This window comes from Nerophis lumbriciformis, linkage group LG36 (genome assembly GCF_033978685.3).
Source record: "Nerophis lumbriciformis linkage group LG36, RoL_Nlum_v2.1, whole genome shotgun sequence".
In the NCBI taxonomy this organism is placed as follows: Eukaryota; Metazoa; Chordata; class Actinopteri; order Syngnathiformes; family Syngnathidae; genus Nerophis; species Nerophis lumbriciformis.
In genome coordinates this window covers 7,298,474-7,323,887 of record NC_084583.2, presented here as the reverse complement: position 1 = coordinate 7,323,887, position 25,414 = coordinate 7,298,474, and the positions used below count along the sequence as shown (strand labels likewise).

At 40.7% G+C, this 25,414-nt stretch overlaps 1 protein-coding gene across 5 annotated transcripts in view; it reads left to right on the top strand.

Annotated features, from left to right (window-relative positions):
- The window catches only part of lnx2b (ligand of numb-protein X 2b), a 74,294-nt gene that overhangs the window by 1,767 nt on the left and 47,113 nt on the right, over positions 1-25,414 (top strand). For 3 of the 5 annotated variants that reach the window (XM_061930593.1, XM_061930596.1, XM_061930592.1), the window contains exon 2: positions 24,889-25,380. In XM_061930593.1, coding sequence (XP_061786577.1) covers positions 24,977-25,380 — 404 coding nt within the window. In that variant the 5' untranslated portion in view covers positions 24,889-24,976. Of the gene's footprint in view, positions 1-21,203; positions 21,361-23,377; positions 23,443-24,888; positions 25,381-25,414 lie in introns of those variants that run through there. The other 2 variants (XM_061930594.1, XM_061930595.1) reach the window with 2 other exon arrangements.

Here is a 25,414-nt window from a genome sequence, read left to right as displayed (position 1 = left end):
GGGTCGCTGGAGCCTATCTCAGCTGCATTCGGGCGGAAGGCGGCGTACACCCTGGACAAGTCGCCACCTCATCACAGGGCCAACACAGATAGACAGACAACATTCACACACTCACGGACACATTTAAAATAGTCAGTACACAAGGTCTATCCGTCCATCCATTTTCTACCGTTTGTCCCGTTAAGGGTCGCTGGAGCCTATCTCAGCTGCATTCGGGCGGAAGGCGGGGTACACCCTGGACAAGTCGCCACCCCATCACAGGTCCAACACAGATAGACAGACAACATTCACACTCACATTCCCACACTAGGGCCAATTTAGTGTTGCCAATCAACCTATCCCCAGGTGCATGTCTTTGGAGGTGGGAGGAGCCTATCCCCAGGTGCATGTATTTGGAGGTGAGAGGAGCCTATCCCCAGGTGCATGTCTTTGGAGGTGGGAGGAGCCTATCCCCAGGTGCATGTTTTTGGGGGTGGGAGGAAGCCGTAGTACCCGGAAGGAACCCACGCAGTCACGGGGAGAACATGCAAACTCCACACAGAAAGATCCCGAGCCCGGGATTGAACTCAAGACCTTCGTGTTGTGAGGCACATGCAATAACCCCTGTAGCACCATGCTGCCTACACAAGGTCTATTCTTTGCAATTATGCCACACAATATTGGATAATTCAGTCTTTGCCATCATTCTACTGCGAAGCAATGCATTGTTGGGCACCATGCTAGTGTTTAGAACCTCAGTCTCATAACCTACAGCAGCGTTTTTCGACCTTTTTTGACCAACGCGCATTTTTTTAATTGAAAAGATCCGGAGGCATTGGGTTTTGTCGGGACTCCTGATTAAGTTTTGAGACATTTCCTACATCTAAAGGACCAGTATTGGGCAGTTGAAGCAAGACAGTTTTTTTTTAAATTTACGACATTTTTGCGAAAAAAAGTTTTCGAAAAAAATAAATTTTCTTCCATTTTCGCTTTTTGTCGAGACTCCTGATGAAGTTTTGAGACATCTCCAACATGTAAAGGACCAGTATTGCGCAGTTAAAGCAAAACCGTTTTTAACATTTTTGTGTAAGGGTCCCCACCTCACAACATTTTAGCGAAAATATTTTTTCGGAAAAAAAATGTTTTCTTCCATTTTCGGGATTTATCGGGACTCCTTATTGAAGATTGGAGACATCTACAACATCTAAAGGACCAGTATTGGGCAGTTAAAGCAAGATAGTTTTTTTAAATTTTTGTGTAATGGTCCCCCCTTACAACATTTTAGCAAAAAAAGGTGTTAAAAAATATGCATTTTCTGCCATATTTGGGTTTGTCGGGACTCCTGATGAAGTTTTGAGATATTTCCTACATCTAAAGGACCAGTATTGGGCAGTTGAAGAAACACCGGTTTTTTTTGTGTGTGTGTAAGGGTCCCCCCTTATGACATTTTAGCGAAAAATAGTTTTTCTCCCATTTTCGGGTTTTGTCGGGACTCCTGATGAAGTTTTGAGACATCTCCGACATGTAAAGGACCAGTATAAGACAGTTTTTTTTATTTTTTTCATTGAAAAAATCCAGAGGCACACCACCAGCAGAAATCATAAAAAAATGAATTCAGTTGACAGTAAAAAGTTATTGTCGCAATTGTTGGATATGATTTTAAACCATAACCAAGCATGCATCACTATAGCTCTTGTCTCAAAGTAGGTGTACTGTCACCACCTGTCACATCACACCCTGACTTATTTTGAGTTTTTTGGTGTTTTCCCGTGCGTATAGTTTTAGTTCTTGTCTTGCGCCCCTATTTTGGTGGCTTTTCCTGTTTTGTTGGTATTTTCCTGTTGCAGTTTCATGTCTTCCTTGTCACCTGCTTTGTTTTAGCAATCAAGAATATTTAGGTTGTTGCTATCTTTTTTTATGTGGACATTGTTGATTGTCATGTCATGTACGGATGTACTTTGTGAATGCCGTCTCTGCTCCACACGCTGTAAGTCTTTGCTGTCGTCCAGCATTCTGTTTTTTTTTTTACTTTGTAGCCAGTTCAGTTTTAGTTTCGTTCTGCATAGCCTTCCCTAAGCTTCAATGCCTTTTCTTAGGGGCACTCACCTTTTGTTTATTTTTGGTTTAAGCATTAGACACCTTTTTACCTGCACGCTGTCTCTCGCTGACAAACCATCATCGTCTCACACGACGTGTTCCCGACTTCTACAAAACAATTAGCTACCAGCTTCCACCCACTGATATGGTATGGTATAACACGGTTACTCTGCCGAGCTCTAGACAACAACTACTTGCAGATTATAATTAGTGGTTTGCAAAAAATATTATTAACCCAAATAGGTGAAATGACATCTCCCACAGCACACCAGACTGTATCTCATGGTTCGCACAGTGGTTGAAAAACACTGACCTAGAGCAGTGGTTCTCAAACATTCTACACCAAGTACAACTTCAGAAAAAACTTGGCTCTCCGAGTACCACCATAATGACCAACATTAAAGGGGAACATTATCACAATTTCAGAATTGTTAAAACCATTAAAAATCAGTTCCCAGTGGCTTATTATATATTTCGAAGTTTTTTTCAAAATTTTACCAATCACGCAATATCCCTAAAAAAAAGCTTCAAAGTGCCTGATTTTAACCACCCGTCCATTTTCCTGTGACGTCACACAGTGAAGCCAACACAAACAAACATGGCGAAAAGAACAGCAAGCTATAGCGACATTAGCTCGGATTCAGACTCGGATTTCAGCGGCTTAAGCGATTCAACAGATTACGAATGTATTGAAACGGATGGTTGTAGTGTGGAGGCAGGTAGCGAAAACGAAATTGAAGAAGAAACTGAAGCTATTGAGCCATATCGGTTTGAACCGTATGCAAGCGAAACCGACGAAAACGACACGACAGCCAGCGACACGGGAGAAAGCGAGGACGAATTCGGCGATCGCCTTCTAACCAACGATTGGTATGTGTTTGTTTGGCATTAAAGGAAACTAGCAACTATGAACTAGGTTTACAGCATATGAAATACATTTGGCAACAACATGCACTTTGAGAGTGCAGACAGCCCAATTTTCATCAATTAATATATTCTGCAGACATACTCTCATGTCAGCAGGCCAGGGAAGCTAGGGTCGATATTCTTCTCTTGATCATCTTCGGGACGGTGTGAGCCAAGACATCCAGGGGGGTTTAGCTCACTTGTCTGCGGGAACAAACTGCCGCCATTGCTTGCCGTGCTACCGAGGCCCTTTGTCCCTGAATTGCTCACACACTCCGGCAGATTCAATGGGGGTCTGGCGGCAGATTTCTTTGACTTTATCGTTGGAAATGCATCTGCTTTGAGTGTCGCAGGATATCCACACATTCTTGCCATCTCTGTCGTAGCATAGCTTTCGTCGGTAAAGTGTGCGGAACAAACGTCCAATTTCTTGCCACTTTCGCATCTTTGGGCCACTGGTGCAACTTGAATCTGTCCCCAGAGGTGGGTAGTAACGCGCTACATTTACTCCGTTACATCTACTTGAGTAACTTTTGGGATAAATTGTACTTCTAAGAGTAGTTTTAATGCAACATACTTTTACTTTTACTTGAGTATATTTATAGAGAAGAAACGCTACTTTTACTCCGCTACTTTTATCTACATTCAGCTCGCTACTCGCTACTATTTTTTATCGATCTGTTAATGCACGCTTTGTTTGTTTTGGTCTGTCAGACAGACCTTCATAGTGCCTGCGTTTCAACAAATACAGTCACTGGTGACTTTCACTCCGTTCCACCAATCAGATGCAGTCACTGGTGACGTTGGACCAATCAAACAGAGCCAGGCGGTCACATGACCTGACTTAAACAAGTTGAAAAACTTATTGGGGTGTTACCATTTAGTGGTCAATTGTACGGAATATATACTGTACTGTGCAATCTACTAATAAAAGTTTCAATCAATCAATCAAAAGTGTGAAGGAAAAAATACCCTTTTATTTCAACCGTACATCCCGTCAAAAGCCTAAAGACTGACTGCACAGTTCCTGTCTTCACAATAAAAGTGCCGCTCCATCGCGCCTGCGCTTTCAAAACAAGAGTCTCCGAAAGCCAGCGCAAACAAGCTAGTAAGCTACGGAGTTTGCCGCCAATGTATTTCTTGTAAAGTGTATAAAAACGAATATGGAAGCTGGACAAATACGATGCCAAAAATCAACCACTTTCATGTGGTATTAGACAGAAAGGAGGAACTTTTTAACGTGGACGCTATCAGCACTACTGTCTGATTCCAATCAATGCAAGTAATCAGAATCAGGTAATACACCAACTTATATTCTTGTCTTCATGAAAGAAAGGAATCTATATGTGTTAAACATGCATGTATATTCATTAAAACACCTTTAACATGTAAACAAAAACGGCAAAATAAATAAATATAAATTATATACTGTATATATATATATATATATATATATATATATATATATATATATATATATATATATATATATATATATATATATATATATATAAAAATGTGTGTGTGTGTATATATATATATATGTATATATATATATATATATATATATATATGATATGTGTGTGTATGTTACTCATCAGTTACTCAGTACTTGAGTAGTTTTTTCACAACATACTTTTTACTTTTACTCAAGTAAATATTTGGGTGACTACTCCTTACTTTTACTTGAGTAATACATCTCTAAAGTAACAGTACTCTTACTTGAGTACAATTTCTGGCTACTCTACCCACCTCTGTCCGTCCCTGTTCGTGTTGTTACACCCTCCGACAACACACCGACGAGGCATGATGTCTCCAAGGTACGGAAAACAGTCGAAAAAAACGGAAAATAACAGAGCTGTTTTGACCCGGTGTTTGAGAAAATGGCGGATTGCTTCCCGATGCGACGTCACGTTGTGACGTCATCGCTCCAAGAGCGAATATTAGAAATGCGTTTAATTCGCCAAAATTCACCCATTTAGAGTTCGGAAATCGGTTAAAAAAATATATGGTCTTTTTTCTGCAACATCAAGGTATATATTGACGCTTACATAGGTCTGGTGATAATGTTCCCCTTTAAAATACAGTAGAATAGTAGGCTTAAGTTTTATTTAACAAGTGAATGTGGTATTTAGGCCACTGTAACATTATACACAGTTTGAACAGTAACACTGTTTGAATATAGGAAAATAAAACACTGCACTTTAATCGGGTGATTCGTTGGCGTACCACTAGTAGTACACAGTTTGAGAATAACTGGTCTAGAGCTGTGGTTCTCAAACTTTTTTCACCAAGTACCACCTCAGAATACAATTGGCTCTCCAAGTACCACCGTAATGACCAGCATTAAAATACTGTAGCATATTAGGCCTAAGGCAGAGGTTTTATTTAATAAGAATATTTAATATTTTTGGCCACTGTAACACCACACACAGTTTGAACAGTAACACTGTTTTTGAATATAGGAAAATAAAACACTGCACTTGAATCAAGTGATTATTTGGCGTACCACTAGTGGTACACAGTTTGAGAATAACTGGTCTAGAGCTGTGGTTCTCAAACTTTTTTCACCCAGTACCACTTCAGAAAAAACTTGGCTCTCCAAGTACCAACATAATCACCAACATTAAAATACAGTAACGTATTTGGCTTAAGTATTCATTAAAAACAAGGCACAGGTTTTAGTTAAGTATATTGAATATTGTTGGCCACTGTAACACTACACAGTGTGAACAGTAACACTGTGTTTGAATATAGGGAAATAAAACACTGCACTTTAATCAAGTGGTTATTTGGCGTACCACTAGTGGTACACAGTTTCTCAAATTGTGGTTCTCAAACCTTTTTCACCAAGTACCACCTCAGAAAACAATTGGCTCTCCGAGTACCACCATAATGACCAACATTAAAATACTGTAGTATATTAGGCCTTAGTATTCAGTAAAGACAAGGCAGAGGTTTTATTTAATAAGTATATTTAATATTTTGGCCACTGTGAGAGTACACACAATGCACCAACGTCATCATCAATGAAACTCCATAAACAGTACATATTTGCAGACTTCTTTGGTGTACCAATAGATGGAGCCTGCGTACGAACTGGTACACAGTTTGAGAATCACTGGTCTGTGCTATGTGCTTTGGGTTTTGACTTGGGCTTCCTCCCACATCCCATGGTTCTTAAGGTCACAATTCAACAGATAAACACTTATCAAAATATTTAGTGATAGTAAAAAATATCGATGTGAACATTGTAGTATCGACTAGATAGTCATAGTTTGGGGATCCCTGGCTTAGACCAACTAAGCGACTGAAATTGGTCCGCATTTCTACTCTTTCTAAGCAATTTCCGATGTCTAGTTTCACTTTCATTTCCTTTGATGCACTGTTATCAGAAAAGTATGCCTCACAATTGAGGAAAAAATAACTAAAAAATAGTACAGTTTGTATAAGGCTGTTTTCATGGGAAATATAAGCAGACATTGTGTTATCTTGGTGTTTGATCAAGGAGTTGTAAATGTAAACAAGTGAGGCTTTTGTCTTGTTTACAGTCTAACTGGTTGGGTTTACCCATGTTAAAGCATTTAGAGTGAAGGAGTTATAAAAAGTACTCGTTGTTGACATTGCTGCATACATGAATTGTAGCTTTGTTAACAGTTTAAATGGACTGGAACGATTGATTAAAACCTGACACTTTCAAGCTTTTAGTCACTCATAGTTGCTGAATCTGCCATTTTCCTTGCGCAATAAATGTGTAATTTCTCTTTCTGGTAATTCCGCACGTGACGCACGTGTGAAATCATCCGTCTGGATACCATCATCACCTGAGTTCTCTTGAGGGTGTGGCAGCACATGTGATTCATAATCAACGCCATAAGTCATAGGAAGTCGTTCGGCCCAGACTAGTAATCCTCTTTAGGATTTAAAGGACGCCGTAAAGTCATCTACATTCCCTCAGAGGGAAAAAAAAGAAAGAAAAAAAGCTCAAACTGTCACCTGATAGCGAGGCATTTGATTGGGATAAGATGTTAAAGGTCACATATTATTACAATTTTGCAACAATTGTATAAGTCTCAGAGGTCCCACAATAGCTTTTTATAAGCCTACTGGAAACACAGAGTTGTGTGTGTGTGTGTGTGTGTGTGTGTGTGTGTGTGTGTGTGTGTGTGTGTGTGTGTGTGTGTGTGCGTGTGTAACGTAAATGCAAATTGTCCACACCTGTCTCAAGAGTGTGTGGTTCCTGTAAGGACTATAAGGATGGCTTAGTATTCCACAGTGGGAAAATTCCACAGTTGCAGTAAACTTGACTAAATAAAATAATCGATGTAAACTTGATCAACTTTTTACATACACTATATTGCCAAAAGTATTTGGCCACCTGCCTTTACTCACATACGAACTTGAAGTGCCGTCCCATTGAATTGTCCAAAATGTTTTGGTATCCTGGAGCATTCAAAGTTCATTTCACTGGAACTGAGGGGCCAAACCCATCTCCTGAAAAACAACCCCACACCATAATTCCTCCTCCACCAAATTTCACACTCGGCACAATGCAGTCGAAATGTAGCGTTCTCCTGACAACCTCCAAACCCAGACTGGTCCATCAGATTGCCAGATAGAAAAGCGTGATTCATCACTCCAGAGAAGGCGTCTCCACTGCTCTAGAGTCCAGTGGCGACCTGCTTTACACCACGCTTTGCATTGGACTTGGTGATGTATGGAAACCCATTCCATGAAGCTCTCTGCGTACTGTACGTGGGCTAATTGGAAGGTCACATGAAGTTTGGAGCTCTGTAGCAACTGACTGTGCAGAATGTCTTTGCACTATGCTGACCTCTCTGTCAGTTTACGTGGCCTACCACTTGGTGGCTGAGTTGCTGTTGTTCCCAATTTCTTCACTTTTCTTATAATAAAGTTGACTTTGCAATATTTGAGGAGCGAGGAAATTTCACAACTGGATTTGTTGCACAGGTGGCATCCTATGACAGTTCCACGCTGGAAATCACTGAGAGCAGCCCATTCTTTCACAAATGTTTGTACAAACCCCGTTTCCATATGAGTTGGGAAATTGTGTTAAATGTAAATATAAACGGAATACAATGATTTGCAAATCATTTTCAACCCATATTCAGTTGAATATGCTACTAAAACAACATATTTGATGTTCAAACTGATAAACATTTTTTTTTTTTTTGCAAGTAATCATTAACTTTAGAATTTGATGCCAGCAACACGTGACAAAGAAGTTGGGAAAGGTGGCAATAAATACTGATAAAGTTGAGGAATGCTCATCAAACACTTATTTGGAACATCCCACAGGTGTGCAGACTAATTGGGAACAGGTGGGTGCCATGATTGGGTATAAAAGTAGATTCCATGAAATGCTCAGTCATTCACAAACAAGAATGAGGCGAGGGTCACCACTTTGTCAACAAATGCGTGAGCAAATTGTTGAACAGTTTAAGAAAAACCTTTCTCAACCAGCTATTGCAAGGAATTTAGGGATTTCACCATCTACAGTCCGTAATATCATCAAAGGGTTCAGAGAATCTGGAGAAATCACTGCACGTAAGCAGCTAAGCCCGTGACCTTCGATCCCTCAGGCTGTACTGCATCAACAAGCGACATCAGTGTGTAAAGGATATCACCACATGGGCTCAGGAACACTTCAGAAACCCACTGTCAGTAACTACAGTTGGACGCTACATCTGTTAGTGCATTTTAAAACTCTCCTTTGCAAGGCGAAAACCGTTTATCAACAACATGAGTTTGAACATCAAATATGTTGTCTTTGTAGTGCATTCAATTGAATATGGGTTGAAAAGGATTTGCAAATCATTGTATTCCATTTATATTTACATCTAACACAATTTCCCAACTCATATGGAAACGGGGTTTGTAGAAACAGTCTCCATGCCTAAGTGCTTGATTTTATACACCGGGCCAAGTGATTAGGACACCTGATTATCATCATTTGGATGGGTGGCCAAATACTTTTGGCAATATAGCGTATTTTATATATACCGTATTTTTCGGACTATAAGGCGCACTTAAAATCCTTTCATTTACTCAAAACTCGACCTTATGTGCGCCTAATGTGGGGAATAATTTTGGTTGTGCTTGCCGTCCTCGAAGCTGTACTATTTGGTGCATGGTGTAATGATAAGTGTGACCAGCAGATGGCAGTCACACATAAGAGATACGTGTAGACTGCAATATGATGGCAGTCATACATAAGAGATACGTGTAGACTGCAATATGACTCAAGTAAACAACACCAAAATGTTATATGTTCCATTGAAAACATATAACATTACACACGGCGCTCGAAAATCTATCAAAATGTTTTAGTACGACTTTGGTAAGCTAGGAAACCACACCGCTTGATGGATTGTACTGTAAAATAATAATATGACCCCTTTACTGCGCCCTATAATCCGGTGCGCCTTTTGTATGAAAATATACCAGACTAGACCCGCTCATACGGTAACTCTCATATGACTCTACACTTGTCCAATGTAAAAGTGTACGTCATACTAGGTTAGCCTATTTAATGAAGCAAAACTACCATATTTTGCGCACTATAGAGCGTACCCACTAAATTTTAGAATAAATTCCCCCCATATATTAGCCGCGCCGGACTATAAGCCGCAGACATTTACGTTGTGAAATGAGGTATTTACACAAAGTTTTTGTAAATATTTATTTACATACCTTAATTGTTTCCAAACGGTGTCTGTAAAACGGCTGATCAAACAAAACAGAAGTCATCATCATAGCTGCGGAAGGTAGCTCTCCAATCAGCTAAACAGACTCAATAAATCCACGGTGACGTTTTGGTGGGTTTAAAAAACTAAAACAATACAAAAATAATGCCATTGTAAGTAATAATATTAACAGACACTTGTTAACGTGTTAGCATATTAGCTAACGCTAACCGCGCTAGCTTTATTATATTACGATAGCACGTACAAATAAGCATGAAAACACTTTTATAGACATCACACATGGAACGGTTTGGTAAGTAAGAATTGCTTTAGTTACAAATGTACACACGTTGCTTGGAGTGATGAATGAATAACCTATACGAGTAAAAACAATATGAAAGCCTAGAAGACAGAACGGCACTTGCGCTTCCGGTTGAAAGCTCAGTCTAAACAGAAGGGCAATGCAGCACCTCTAATAAGCGAACTCGTGCATAGCACAAACATTAACACACCTATTCAGTGTCTTTGCATGTTTTCGTTTTTTTACTATTTGCATTATGGTTGTCAGTGAAGACAAATTCAGATATTAGCCGCACTATTTTAAAAGCCGCAGACAAACAATAACACACTTATTCAGTGTATTTGCATGTTTAGTTTTTTTTACTATTTGCATCATGGTTGTCAGCGAAGACAAATCCAGAAATTAGCCGCACTATTTTAAAAGCCGCAGGGTTCAAAGTGTAGGAAAAAAAGTAGCGGCTTCATGGTCGTGAATTTACACTAAGTCATCAAACTTGGCTGAAGCTTCCACGTCTGTAGCTGACTGGCAGAGATCCACGCTTTATTTTAAGATGTGTAGTGAAGTATTATTTTTTTTTTTTTACAGGGCTTTTTTTGAAGAATACGTCCATTTATTTGAATGGGAATTTCCTAGAAATTTGGAGATTTCGGGAAAAACAGGAATTTTTTAAAATATAGGTACAACAATTGTCCTAGATGATGTGAATGGGTTGGTGTTGGAATTTTTCCAAACTGTTGAAAAATGTTGACGTAGTAACCGTTTGAATTGAGAATGGGTAGTTCAGAATTACTGGAATTTCGGGAAAACCGGGAATTTGTACGAGAAGAAAGGTGGTATTTGTGTTTTCCCTATTAAGAAGAATGCTTTGAAGGTGCAATGGTCAAAAAAGGTTAAAAAATGTGGACTATGAAAACTTTCTGGGCAGAGGTGAAAAGAGGGCTTTGGAAAAAGGTAAATTCCTGGAATCTTTATGAACTTGGAAAATGGTAGTTTGTTAGTCCAAGGTGAGTCGAGTGTGTGGATGGTGGAACGGTTCGAATCGTTTGAGAAATGATATGGAGAGGTTTGTATATTGCCTATTCCTTTTCAATGGGGCGGGGGGGACATTTCTGGTAATTCCGGGTAATCAGGGAACTTTAGGAACCGGGATGCAAGCTGGCTTGAATGTCCAGGGTGAGTGTAGCATGTGGACTTTGCAATGCTTCCAATCGGATGAGAAATGTGGGTAATGCAGTCGATTGTATATTTCCCATTCATTGTTAATGGGGAGAAAATTACCGAAAAAACACGATTTTTGGGAAAGAGATAAGTAGTAGTGTGGGTTGATGGTTGAAAGGTTGGAATCGGGTAAAAATGGCCCAGAATTTTGGGCATTGTATAACTATGAATACGTCCATTTATTTAATGAGAATTTCCTAAAAATTGGGGGATTTAGGAAAAAACAAGAATTTTTGAAAATATGGATAATACAACAATTGTCCTAGATTATGTGAATGGGTTGATGTTGGAATTTTTCAAAACTGATGAAAAATGTTGACGTAGTAACAGTTTGAATTGAGAATGGGTAGTTCAGAATTACTGGAATTTCGGGAAAACCGGGAATTTTTACGAAAAGAAAATGGTATTCGTGTTTTCCTAATTGAGATTAAAAAATGTGAACTGTGAAAACTTTCTAGGCAGAGGTGAAAAGAGGGCTTTGGAAAAACGAAAATTCCTGGAATTCTTTTTGAACTTGGTAGTTTGATTGCCCAATGTGAGTGGAGTGTGTGGATGGTGGAACGGTGAAATCGGTTGAGAAATGCAATTTCGTAAAATGGCCCATTCAAAAGGTTGGAATCGGGTAAAAAATGGCCCAGAATTTTGGGCATTGTATAACTATATATGTTCATTTATTTAAATGAGAATTTCCTAAAAATTGGGGGGTTTTGGGAAAAATAAGAATTTTTGAAAATATGGGTAATGCAACAATTGTCCTAGATGATATAAATTGGTTGATGTTGGAATTTTTCCAACTGTTGAAAAATGTTGACGTAGTAACAGTTTGAATTGAGTATGGGTAGTTCAGAATTACTGGAATTTCGGGAAAACCGGGAATTTTTACGAAAAGAAAATGGTATTCGTGTTTTCCTAATTGAGAAGAATGCTTTGAAGGTGCAACGGTTAAAAAATGTGGACTGTGAAAACTTTCTAGGCAGAGGTGAAAAGAGGGCTTTGGAAAAACGGAAATTCCTGGAATTTTTTTTTTAACTTGGTAGTTTGATTGCCCAAGGTGAGTGGAGTGTGTGGATGGTGGAACGGTGAAATCGGTTGAGAAATGTGGAAATTGTGCAATTTCGTAAAATTGCCTATTCAAAAGGTTGGAATCGGGTAAAAAATGGCCCAGAATTTTGGGCATTGTATAACTATATACGTCCATTTATTTAAATGAGAATTTCCTAAATATTGGGGGGGTTTTGGAAAAAGGAGAATTTTTGAAAATATAGGTAATACAACAATTGTCCGAGATGATATACATTGGTTGATGTTGGAATTTTTCAAAACTGTTGAAAAATGTTGACGTAGTAACCGTTTGAATTGAGAATGGGTAGTTCAGAATTTCGGGAAAACCAGGAATTTTTATGAAAAGAAAATGGTATTAGTGTTTTCCTAATTGAGAAGAATGCTTTGAAGGTGCAACGGTTAAAAAATGTGGACTGTGAAAACTTTCTAGGAAGAGGTGAAAAGAGGGCTTTGGAAAAACGGAAATTCCTGGAATTTTTTTTTTTAACTTGGTAGTTTGATTGCCCAAGGTGAGTGGAGTGTGTGGATGGGGGAACGGTGAAATCGGTTGAGAAATGTGGAAATTGTGCAATTTTGAAAAATGGCCCATTTATTTTCAATAGGAAAAATGACCCGGAAAACCGTGAATTCTGGGTAATCTAGGATTTTTTAATTTTTTTTTTGGGAGAGGGCTCACGATTCCCCGTCGAGTCGAACGTTTTGATACTGGAACAATTCCGATCGGAGGAAAACTGTGGGCTGTGGAGCGCGCCAAAGTTTTGCGGTAGAATAATAATAAATAGATCGTTTTTTTGGTGTATAATCTTATGTGTGAATGCTTAGACATTCACACAATAAACTCATATATGCAGATTCCCTCTCTACTGCACTGAACCTCACTGAGAATATTTAATTTCATATCGGTGGTCTAAAAACTTAGACATTCTACAACTTAGAGAGTACAAGGTTTAAATAGAGTAAGTCATTGATCAGTCCATCAACTCATACCGCCCACTCTTGTCAGAGCTTGACCTCACATCCTAAAATCAGCACATCACGTGATATATCAACCAACTGGACTACAACATAGTGAGCTATTACAAAAACACTTGTACCTCGGCTTACGAGTTAATTGCTTCTGTGACTAAGCTTTAGAGATGTAACAATATGAATAGAGATGTCTGATAATATCGGACTGCCGATATTATCGGCCGATAAATGCTTTAAAATGTAAAATCGGAAATTATCGGTATCGGTTTCATGACTTTTTAAAACGCCGCTGTACGGAGTGGTACAAGGACGTAGGGAGAAGTACAGAGCAGTTGCGTCTCCCAGTCATACTTGCCAACCCTCCCGATTTTCCTGGGAGACTCCCGAATTTCAGTGCCCCTCCCGAAAATCTCCCGGGGCAACCATTCCCCCGAATTTCTCCCGATTTCCACCCAGACAACAATATTGGGGGCGTGCCTTAAAGGCACTGCAATTGCGTGCCGGCCCAATCACATAATATCTACAGCTTTTCACACACAGAAGTGAATGCCACGCATACTTGGTCAACAGCCATACAGGTCACACTGAGGGTGGTCGTATAAACAATTTTAACACTGTTACAAATATGCGCCACACTGTGAACCCACACCAAACAAGAATGACAAACACATTTCGGGAGAACATCCGCACCGTAACACAACATAAACACAACAGAACAAATACCCAGAAGCCCTTGCAGCACTAACTCTTCTGGGACGCTACAATATATACCCCCCACTACCCTCGACTCAACACCGCCACCCCAACCCCGCCCACCTCAACCCTCCTCATGCTCTCTCAGGGAGAGCATGTCCCAAATTCCAAGCTTCTGTTTTAAGGCATGTTAAAAAAAACAATGCACTTTGTGACTTCAATAATAAATATGGCAGTGCCATGTTGGCATTTTTTTCCATAACTTGAGTTGATTTATTTTGGAAAACCTTGTTACATTGTTTAATGCATCCAGCGGGGCATCACAACAAAATTAGGCATGATAATGTGTTAATCCCACGACTGTAATTAAGAGTTGGACAATATCGGAATATCGGATATCGGCAAAAAAGCCATTATCGGACATCTCTAAATATGAACATTGCATATCATGGTTATTGTAACAAAAATGATTATGGTTATCATTATTATCACGGTATTGTTGAATGTGCACAAAATGTGTGTGCTTTTGTTCAGATTCCCCGTTAGCTGCTGCGATATAAGCTGCCATTCTTTCTGGAGTCTCAAATGTCAAAAAACCTTACACACTCTCACATGACAAATAACACCACATCACATACACTCGTCATGCTCGTATTGGATTACACAATAGCCATGCTAGTACAGTTTTTTTGTTTACAAACTGTTATTTGCACACAATCTAGTTAGAATCCAAAAATAGACCAATAGGACACGAAAATAATAAATGTTCTTCTCTAAATTTGTTAAGTCCTTAGGTCTTGCCAAATTACCAAATTCATTCACATGGTGAAAAATTGTGCAAGTGAGTTGCTAGCCACCATTGCTCTACATACTGCAACGTCTTCCGCATGGAATTAGCGTGATAAGGAGGTATGTTGAGGAATGTTGATGAACATCTTTGAAAAATTACAGTTTACTGTGAAGTAGGGTTGTACGGTATACCGTACCCACTGCCAGCCCTCTTTTTTTAAGGCATGACGTCGTGACATGCTGGTTTTACGAGCAGAGGAGCATGTTTGGCAGCGCACACACACGGAGTACTTACAAGCAGACACAGTGTGTAGACAGAAAAGGGAGAACGGACGCATTTTGGCTTAAAAGCTGACGGTAAAGGTGAAGAAACTGAAACACCCTCAGGAAGAGGTGCTTTAAGACAAGGCTAGCCAAAGTCTGCAGTGTTTTCGCTACTTCTAAATCACTAATCCTCGCCTCCATGGCGACAAATAAAGTTATTATCATTATCACTGCAGGACGAGGAATAGCTAAACATGCGTCACTACACACCGTATCTCACCGGCGTCACAATGTAAAAAACGCCATGGGTGGATCTACACCTGACATCCACTGTAATGATACCAAGTAAAAGAGCGTATCTAGTTGATTCTACGACGATTACATTGATATTTTTTTTAGCATCACTAAATCTTTTTCCCTTTTTTTGAAATGTATATTATGTTTATAAACCCAGGAAATACGTCCCTGGACATATGAGGACTTTGAATATGACCAATGTATGATCCTGTAACTACTTGGTATCGGATTGATATCCAAACGTGTGGTATCATCCAAAACTAATGTAAAGTATCCAAACAACAGAAGAATTAGTGATTATTACATTTTAACAGAAGTGTAGATAGAACATGTTAAAACAGAAAATAAGCAGATATTAACAGTAAATGAACAAGTAGATTAATAATCCATTTTTACAGTTTGTCCCTCATAATGTAGACAAAATAATAGGTAGATAAATGACACAATATGTTACTGCATACGTCAGCAGACTAATTAGGAGTCTTTGTTTGTTTACTTACTACTAAAAGACAAGTTGTCTAGTATGTCCACTATTTTATTTAAGGACTAAATTACAATAATAAACATATGTTTCATGTACACTAAGATTTTGTGTTCAAATAAAGACAATAACGACATTTTTTGTGGTCCCCTTTTATTTAGAAAAGTATTGAAAAGTATCGAAATACATTTTGGTACCGGTACCAAAATATTGGTATCGGGACAACCCTACTGTAAAGTATTATTGGCTTTTTTGTTTGTAATATTTTTTTTCTAATAATATTCACCTAAAAATTGATCCTACCTTTAACATTAGCCAAGCCAGTTGGGAATTAATTCGTAGTACACTCAATGGGTAGTTTAGGACGACACGAGCAGTTTTATTTGGAGCATCTTGCAGTTTGCTTTAGGTCATTTCTGTGCTATTTGACCAAATAACAACAATAATCTAAGAGTGACAAAACTAATGAGTCTACTTAAGTTTTCACGGGGCTATTTGGTATACATTTTTACAGGGCTTAATTACCGCCATGCTTCTGCCCATTTTCAGTCAAATTTGAATAATTTGACAGTTAGCATTTAACATATTGTCAATATTGACAACGTCTAGTAACCTACTTAATGGCACAACCTCCCACAGTCAAATTTAGCACAGGTGATTCATCTAAAATGTATTTATTTGGATCCTAACACCATACCTCTGCAATAATAATAATTTTATTTTCTTTGATACAATTTTCAATCATTTTTGTGTTATTAAGTTCCACAGAGTTTTGTGCGGAGGAGTATATAGTAGAATCATTAGCTTATTGAACGAGGGTGGGATTCTCAAAAACAAAAAGCAAAACATTTGTGAAAATAGAAAATAAAAGTGGCCTAAGGCAACTCCATCAGAATGACTTACATTAAGCATTACAGTAAATTCCCTAACGGTCAAATAACTAATAGTGCAATCAGTAGCAGATATGTCAAAACCATAACAAATACATTACAAAATGTTTTTTCCAGTGATATTTCATGATCATATACATCAAATCCTGCACTCAGATCTAACAGTTACAACAATCTTTTTATTTCAATATCTTTTAATCAGTCATCTGAGCCCAAGCTGTAGTTGAGGAGTGACCTTTTTTATATACGTCCATCCATCCATTTTCTACCGCTTAATCCCTTCGGGGTCGCGGGGGGCGCTGGAGCCTATCTCAGCTACAATCGGGCGGAAGGCGGGGTACACCCTGGACAAGTCGCCAACTCATCGCAGCCTTTTTTATACGGATGTTGGTAAAGAGCGTTGAATTCATTTGTACTGAAATACACACCGATTTATTTGTAGACAAGTCTTTCTATAATCTTACTCAAATGGGTAAACACTTGGGGGCCTACATCTTTTGTTTTTTTACCAGAAAATGGTTCTTTCTTATTTCTAAAAAGAGGCATGATTTTATTTATTTTCCAAGTAGAAGGAAAGATGCATTTTTCTCAACTTAAATTGATTTGGGACTTGGCCGATAATAACTGAAATCTACTGTTGGACACGGAATATTGCAGAAATGACCACAAATTTGACTGAAACGCTGTCATTGTGAGGTGAAAGAACGTTAGTCTGTGTTTCCAGGCACCGCTTATTTGTCCCCGAAACACTCGGCTACTCCCTCCCGAACTAAACAATGTCGAAAGAGCTACTTGAATCGGCGGCTAATTCTGCGAACAAGCTAAGGAACAACTCGCAACACAGGAGATCAACAAGGCCAGGGATTGTAGTCTTAAACATCGTCATAAAGGGGACCGCAAAAATGGCATTATTGGCTTTATTTTAACAAAAAAATCTTAGGGTACATTAAACATATGTTTATTATTGCAATTTAGTCCTTAACCCTGAACAGATGTTTACCTTATCCCAATAAACATCTGTTCAGTTTTTTTTAACATAAAAGTGTTTGATTGTGAGGCATTAAAAGCCACAAAATGCAACGGGTTCATCAGACCCACAAACGCTGGCTGAGTAACAACAATATGAACGTTGCACGGAAAATTTCTCTGCCAGTTTCTGCATCCCACAGGATTTCTTCTTTTGTGTTTCTGCACCTGCGGTTCCCACACGAGGTTGCAACATTGTTTGTCAACACTGGCTGCTCTCATTTTCTCGCACATTTGACCCACTGATGTTCTGTGTACCTACACTCTGTCCTCCTCCTGTCTAGACCTGCTGTGTATGTGTATGTGTGTGTGTGTGTGTGTGTGTGTGTGTGTGTGTGTGTGTGTGTGTGTGTGTGTGTGTGTGTGTGTGTGTGGTACACAGAACATCAATTTACACACTTCTATTAGCCCCGGGACATCTTATATGTAATAGAAATATGTAGGGGGGTGTATTGTGTGTGGTCATTAAATATGTATTCTGATATATGTTCTTCACAGAAAATGAGCCAAAGTCAGTGAGTGTCAGTTAGAAAAATGTATTAATTGTAGGGGTGTAACGGTATACAAAAATTTCGGTTCGGTAAGTACCTCGGTTTAGAGGTCACGGTTCGGTTCATTTTCGGTACAGTAAGAAAACAAAATATACATTTTTTGGTTATTCATTTACCAAATTTGTAAACAATGGCTTTATCATTTTAACATTGGGAACACTATAATAATTCTGCCCACGTTAATCAACATTAAACTGCCTCAAGTTTTTTGCTCAGATTAAATAAAATGACAAAACTTTTCTTCTACATATAAAAAGTGCAACATTAAACAGTTTCAAGTCAACTCATCATGCTTAATTTATTACAGCATTTGGGAAGCCTGTAGTTAATTTTTATTAGGTAAATGTTATATTTTTATCAACATGTGATAGCAGGGACCCTGCCATTCAAAACTAGGCTGCTACATTACTAATGATTACACACACACACACACGCACCGCACAATGAGCTAACACACACACCCACACACACACACACACACACACACACACACCGCACAATGAGCTAACACACACACACATGCACCGCACAATGAGCTAATACACGCACACACACCGCAAAATAAGCTAACGTTACGCTAAAAGCTAATTAGCCTTCACCTCAAACCAGGACTGCGAGCGAGCTGAGCTGCAGTTTGTTTCTAGAACGTCAACGGGCTCATAGTGATGTTACTAGTACTTGACTGGGAGGTGTTTATTTTAATTTGGGGAGAACCAGACCCGAACACCACACTCCTGTCATGGTGAACATACTAGACAACTTGTCTTTTAGTAGTAAGTAAACAAACAAAGCTGCAGGATTAGGTCTCTGCTTTTTGCAGATGATTTGGTCCTGATGGCTTCATCTGGCCAGGATCTTCAGCTCTCACTGGATCGGTTCGCAGCTGAGTGTGAAGCGACTGGGATGAGAATCAGCACCTCCAAGTCCGAGTCCATGGTTCTCGCCCGGAAAAGGGTGGAGTGCCATCTCCGGGTTGGGGAGGAGATCTTGCCCCAAGTGGAGGAGTTCAAGTACCTCGGAGTCTTGTTCACGAGTGAGGGAAGAGTGGATCGTGAGATCGACAGGCGGATCGGTGCGGCGTCTTCAGTAATGCGGACGCTGTATCGATCCGTTGTGGTGAAGAAGGAGCTGAGCCGGAAGGCAAAGCTCTCAATTTACCGGTCGATCTACGTTCCCATCCTCACCTATGGTCATGAGCTTTGGGTTATGACCGAAAGGACAAGATCACGGGTACAAGCGGCCGAAATGAGTTTCCTCCGCCGGGTGGCGGGGCTCTCCCTTAGAGATAGGGTGAGAAGCTCTGTCATCCGGGGGGAGCTCAAAGTAAAGCCGCTGCTCCTCCGCATCGAGAGGAGCCAGATGAGGTGGTTCGGGCATCTGGTCAGGATGCCACCCGAGCGCCTCCCTAAGGAGGTGTTTAGGGCATGTCCGACCGGTAGGAGGCCACGAGGAAGACCCAGGACACGTTGGGAAGACTATGTCTCCCGGCTGGCCTGGGAACGCCTCGGGATCCCCCGGGAGGAGCTGGACGAAGTGGCTGGGGAGAGGGAAGTCTGGGCTTCCCTGCTTAGGCTGCTGCCCCCGCGACCCGACCTCGGATAAGCGGAAGAAGATGGATGGATGGATGGATAAACAAACAAAGACTCCTAATTAGTCTGCTGATGTATGCAGTAACATATTGTGTCATTTATCTACCTATTATTTTGTCTACCTTATGAGGGACAAACTGTAAAAATTGATTATTGATCTACTTGTTCATTTACTGTTAATATCTGCTTATTTTCTGTTTTAACATGTTCTATCTACACTTCTGTTAAAATGTAATAATCACTTATTCTTCTCTTCTTTGATACTTCACATTAGTTTTGGATGGTACCACACATTTCGGTATCGATCCGATACCAAGTAGTTACAGGATCAGCCGACTGCGGATGGATGTTCGCTGCTAGCTAGCTAGCCATGTCTTAAAGCACCTCTTCCTGAGGGTGTTTCAGTGTTATAACTTCACCTTTATCGTCAGTTTTTAGGCCAAAATGCATCCGTTCTCCCTTTTCTGTCTACATCCTGTTTCTGCGTGTAGGTACTCCGTGTGTGTGCGCTGCCGCACATGCTCAACCAGCAATGTCACGACGTGACGACGCTCCGTCATGCCCGTTAAAAAAATATATATTAAAAAAATTGCAAACCGATACTTTTCAAACAGTATAGTACCGTTTTTGATTCATTAGTACCGCTATACTATACTAGTACCGGTATAGCGTACGACCCTATTGGAAACACACCGTTATGTTTTTGTAGCTACAAGCTAATGCAAGCGAGTGAGACACCACATGTTTTAACAGATTTTACGGGGTTCACTGTTACAATCGACCGCTCGTTTTCCGTAAACATCGTGAGCTGGGGTGCACTTACTGTATGCCGAGGTACTCCTGTTTATTTTTTTTAAGCTGTGTGAAAGAAAGCTGAGCACATGCATTGATTTGTTGGCACCTTGACAAACCTTTTTTTTAATTAAAAATCAACTTTAAGAATTGTAATTGTTTTTACAGCTGGATGACTTCACGAGTTGAAGTGAAGCCATTGTCTAAGAGTGCCATTTTTTATGTTATTGGAGTTCAGTCACGCAAAATATCGTTATTTAAAATCATGTTCTGTCCTAATATGTGGATCACGGCCAGGTTTCTGCCGTGTGTGTGCGTGCCAGGATCCGTGAACACTATCCATTACCGGCACGTATCACTTTTTCAAAGTAAAAACAAAAATGAGAAGGCCTGTGTGATCAGAGCCATTGTGTGCGTGTACGAGTCAGATGTTTTGTGTTTGCATTCAGTCAATCGGCGTACTTCACTTGTGAAAGTGCAACATCAGCACAGTCCCACGCACACATGACTTACGGCCACTGACAAGAGGAACACTTTTCTCCACTCTGCCTAGTTACGCCAAATCACCGCTGCATTCCTTACAGCACACACGTAATCTGGCACACTATCGCACACACACACACATGCACGCCCAGACATTATCCTGACGGCGTGCAGAAGAGGCAGGGCTCTGGTTTCATTCAGGCTGGAGGCAGCTGCTAGGTTAGAGTCTCGTGTTTGCACGCTCCACGTCGGAGATATCGTCTTTGGTGAGTACGTACAATGCGACTGAATAAAAGGCAGCTTTTTTTCCAAATTGTTGTCCTAGAGAGAGGCGACCTAAGCTACGAGTTGTTGTGCCATTTGTGCAAGTCTGAACATATAAACAATGAGCAGTGTTTGACTTAAAACTCCTTTTTGTTGTGCTGACATTTACAGAAACTTTATCAGTACGTGTGCTCTTAATCTAGTACTATAGTTGCATGTTTATTTTCCGTTCCATGGTCATTCCACTCGCGGTACACCGTACGTAGGTATTGGGAACGTGGCCACTACAAAGGAAAATATTTACGTTGTTCTGTGAAGACGTACACATGTCTTGAGGGATTCGTTTGACACTTATCCAGCAGAACATTTGGGAGACCATCGGTAACTAACCCAAAGGACACAGTCACTACGTTTTCATTCACTAAGTTAGTCGGATTTCTCAAATAGTTTGGTTTTCTGTATTTTCTAGCCTATCATGTCAAGTCCCAGTGTCCATGCACACTCTCGAATGAAGCTATTGCTCATACGCCGTGCTTCCCGTACACTTAGTTCCTTTGAGCACGGATAAAGGTGTTGCTAGGTTAGAGTCTTGTGTTCACACGCTCCACATCGGAGATATCGTCTCTGGTGAGTACGTACAATGCGACTGAATAAAGGCAGCTTGTTTTCCAAATTGTTGCCCTAGAGAGAGGCGACCTAAGCTACGTGTTGTTGTGCCATTTGTGCAAGTCTGAACATATAAACAATGAGCAGTGTTCGACTTAAAACTCCTTTTTGTTGCGCTGACATTTACAGAAACTTTATCAGTACGTGTGCTCTTAATCTACTACTATAGTTGCGTGTTTATTTTCCGTTCCATGGTCATTCCACTCGCGGTTCACCGTATGTAGGTATTGGGAACGTGGCCACTACAAAGGAAAATATTTGCGTTGTTCTGTGAAGACATACACATGTCTTGGATTCGTTTGACACTTATCCAGCAGAACATTTGGGAGACCATCAGTAACTAACCCAAAGGACACAGTCACTACGTTTTCATGCACTAAGTTAGTCGGATTTCTCAAATAGTTTGGTTTTCTGTATTTTCTAGCTTATCATGTGAAGTCCCAGTGTCCATGCACACTCTCGAATGCAACTATTGCTAATACGCCATGCTTCCCGTACACTTAGTTCCTTTGAGCGCGGATAAATGCGTTGCTTTTCCGGTTGACCTATCGCGTCACACCAAAACAACATACCTTTACCGCTAAAGCCCAGTTCTTGTTGTGCTTGATGTCCGCTGTAATATTGGCACAGATGACAAATAATAAGTCTCGAATGGCTATGCTGATGTTAAATAGCAGACTGCATCAAGAAATGATCTTAGATTGTGCTACGATCATGACACTTCGACCAAGGAGGTCTCCGAGTTGCCGGGTTGGAGGACTTGGGTCCAAAGCAAAGACTGGTAGGAGGGACTCAAGAGTTGTTTTGAAGAAATGTTTGGACGGAGAATAAAAAGAAAACTTTGGAATGTCTCGAAGTTCATTCAACAAGTTCTAAGTCCTTTTTATTCCAATTGTTGCCTTTGTTTGTATTGAACGGGATCTGGTTTTGAGTTGAGGCTGGAAGTGTCTGTCCCCTTCGGCGGGACACTACTGTTCGAAAAACACCATCAGATTAAGGTGTTTCCATGGGTTGTAGGATGCTTATTTAGAGCCGAACTATTTGAGAAACCAGGCTAATTTAGTGCATGAACACGTACTGACTGATGCTTGAACACAGAACGGCCTTTCCCGAACTGTCAAGAGGAATAGAACCCTCCAACACGTTTTGCTAGAATGAATGATGAAAAAGGTCTCGCGCAGGGTTTTTTCAAAGTGGGCCACTGTTGGGTCATAATTGACTATTTAAAAAAATATGTCATCGTTTATCGTCAAAGCTTATGATGACTCTTATGACAATAATGATGATTAGATCAACTGATGCTAATATGACTTGTTTGACATATGACATGCATGATAAAAAGAGGTTATAGTGCAGAGAGGAATATAAAGAAGATACTACTAAGATGAGTGCAATCACTGGTATATAATCAATCACTGGTATGTAATCACCATTGTTGGTTGTAGATGTAAATACTGATTATTTATTTGGCAATGGAAAATATTTGGTTTTTGTGCTATTCTGATTCTCTTCCGCTTTGTATTTAAGGTTGTCACATCAACAGACCAACACCTATAAATAGTTAAATGGTGTGAAATAGACTCAAGAGAATCTGTGGGAGTTGAGGGAGAAAGAATCCTCTCGGATCTTCTCTGCCTTTTTAAGTCCAGGAAGGCTAAAATCCCAAAGAACTTGACAGGTTCCGTGAGCTGTGCCTTGAGAAAACACAATACTGTTGGGGCCTCCCGGTCTCCATGAAAAAACGATTTTTTGGGAGATTATTTTGTGGAATTCTTAACTTTTTGAATGAAGTTAGCTCACCGGGTTTGAAAAAATAGTTTTTCTTTATTTGGGTCAAGCTGCTGCTCCCACTCCTGCAAACTAGGATAGGATAGGATAGGTCTTTATTGTCATTGCACAAGTACAACGAAACTTTGTTTTCAGCACACACCCGTTCAAGATTAGACAAACAGTGTACAGGGTTACAGAACAGGAACGCTGATGGGTCGCCACAAGGCGCCCCGTGAAAGATGGGAAAAAGGTAAACGCTGGGGAAGGATGAGTAAAAAAATACAATCTAGACTGGGCTCCCAAGGGGGCCCAGTCTGGAGTGGGAAAAAACCTCCATAGCAAAGCACATATACATATTACAAAGTACATCTCAAGATATCTAGCAACAGAGGGGAGGGAGTGGGGGGGCCATGGTGGCAGGCCGCAGCTCTCAGGCGCTGCCCATCCTTCCATCACCACTATGGGATTTGCGTCGAGGGCGTTGGATTGGGGGTGGGGTATGTGTGTGTGGCGTATATTTTTTTGTGGATGCATGTGTGTGTGTAAGCCTGCAGTGTGTCTCTGTTCCGCGGCCTTGATGTCGTGCAGCCGAAACTAGACAGGTGTGTTCCAATACTTGGGTCTCACATTATAGTGCCAGTGGAGTTACTCCCAGAATAATGGTAGACTATATGTTCAGTATATGTGGTCTAGGCGGGCAAATGTTCCTACCAAGAATGTGTTCCCACTTGGCGGAATTTAAGTAGATTAAGTGTACAAAGGGAGGGGGGGGGGGGGCACCGCTGATGGAGTGCAAGGGGCCATTAGTGACAGGACCCACATTACGGCCCGCTTCGTTTCAACTTCTCTTGTTGCCTTTTGTTTTGGACGGATTTGACTTCATTTAGCTCCTCCTGTGGATTTTTTTTTAGCTGAAATGAGAATTCCTTTTGTCCCTCAGGAAGCCTGCTGAGAGGAAGCAGCTGCAGCTCGCTGCCATGTTGCCATCGCTCACTTGATTTGTCATTTCCTGTGACCACCATGAGCGGGAATAGTTCCTAAAGCGTCCTCATTACACCTCGGTGTTTCTCTCTTCTCTCTCTCTCTCGTGGCAGAACGTGACGATATGGACGTGACACGCTCGGACATTTACTAACATCTGACTGGATTCACCTTTTTGAGAAGTTGAGTAGGCCCGAACCAATGGCGACCACAGAGACTAAAAAGGCTGGAAGCGCCGCCGCCGGCTTGTCGTGGGCAAGGGTCTGCAAGGAGTGCGGGCAGCAGCACGAGGGCCTGGACTCCCACCTGTACGAGTACCCCGAGGACGTGGACGACGAGCTGATGTGCCACATCTGCCTGCAGCCCCTCATCAGACCCATGGACACGCCGTGTGGCCACACGTACTGCTTTTATTGTCTGAGCAGCTTCTTGAAAGAGCAGGACTTTTGCCCGGTGGACCGCCAGCGGCTGCAGCTGAACCATTGTCGCCCCTCCAGCCTGCTGGTCAGGAACCTGCTGGACAAGCTGACCGTGGTGTGTCCTCACACAGCAGAATGCCAGAAGCAGATGCAACGCTGTGAACTTCAGCCTCATCTGCACAATAGGTACCACTCTTACGGCTGTTTGATCAGTCAATTT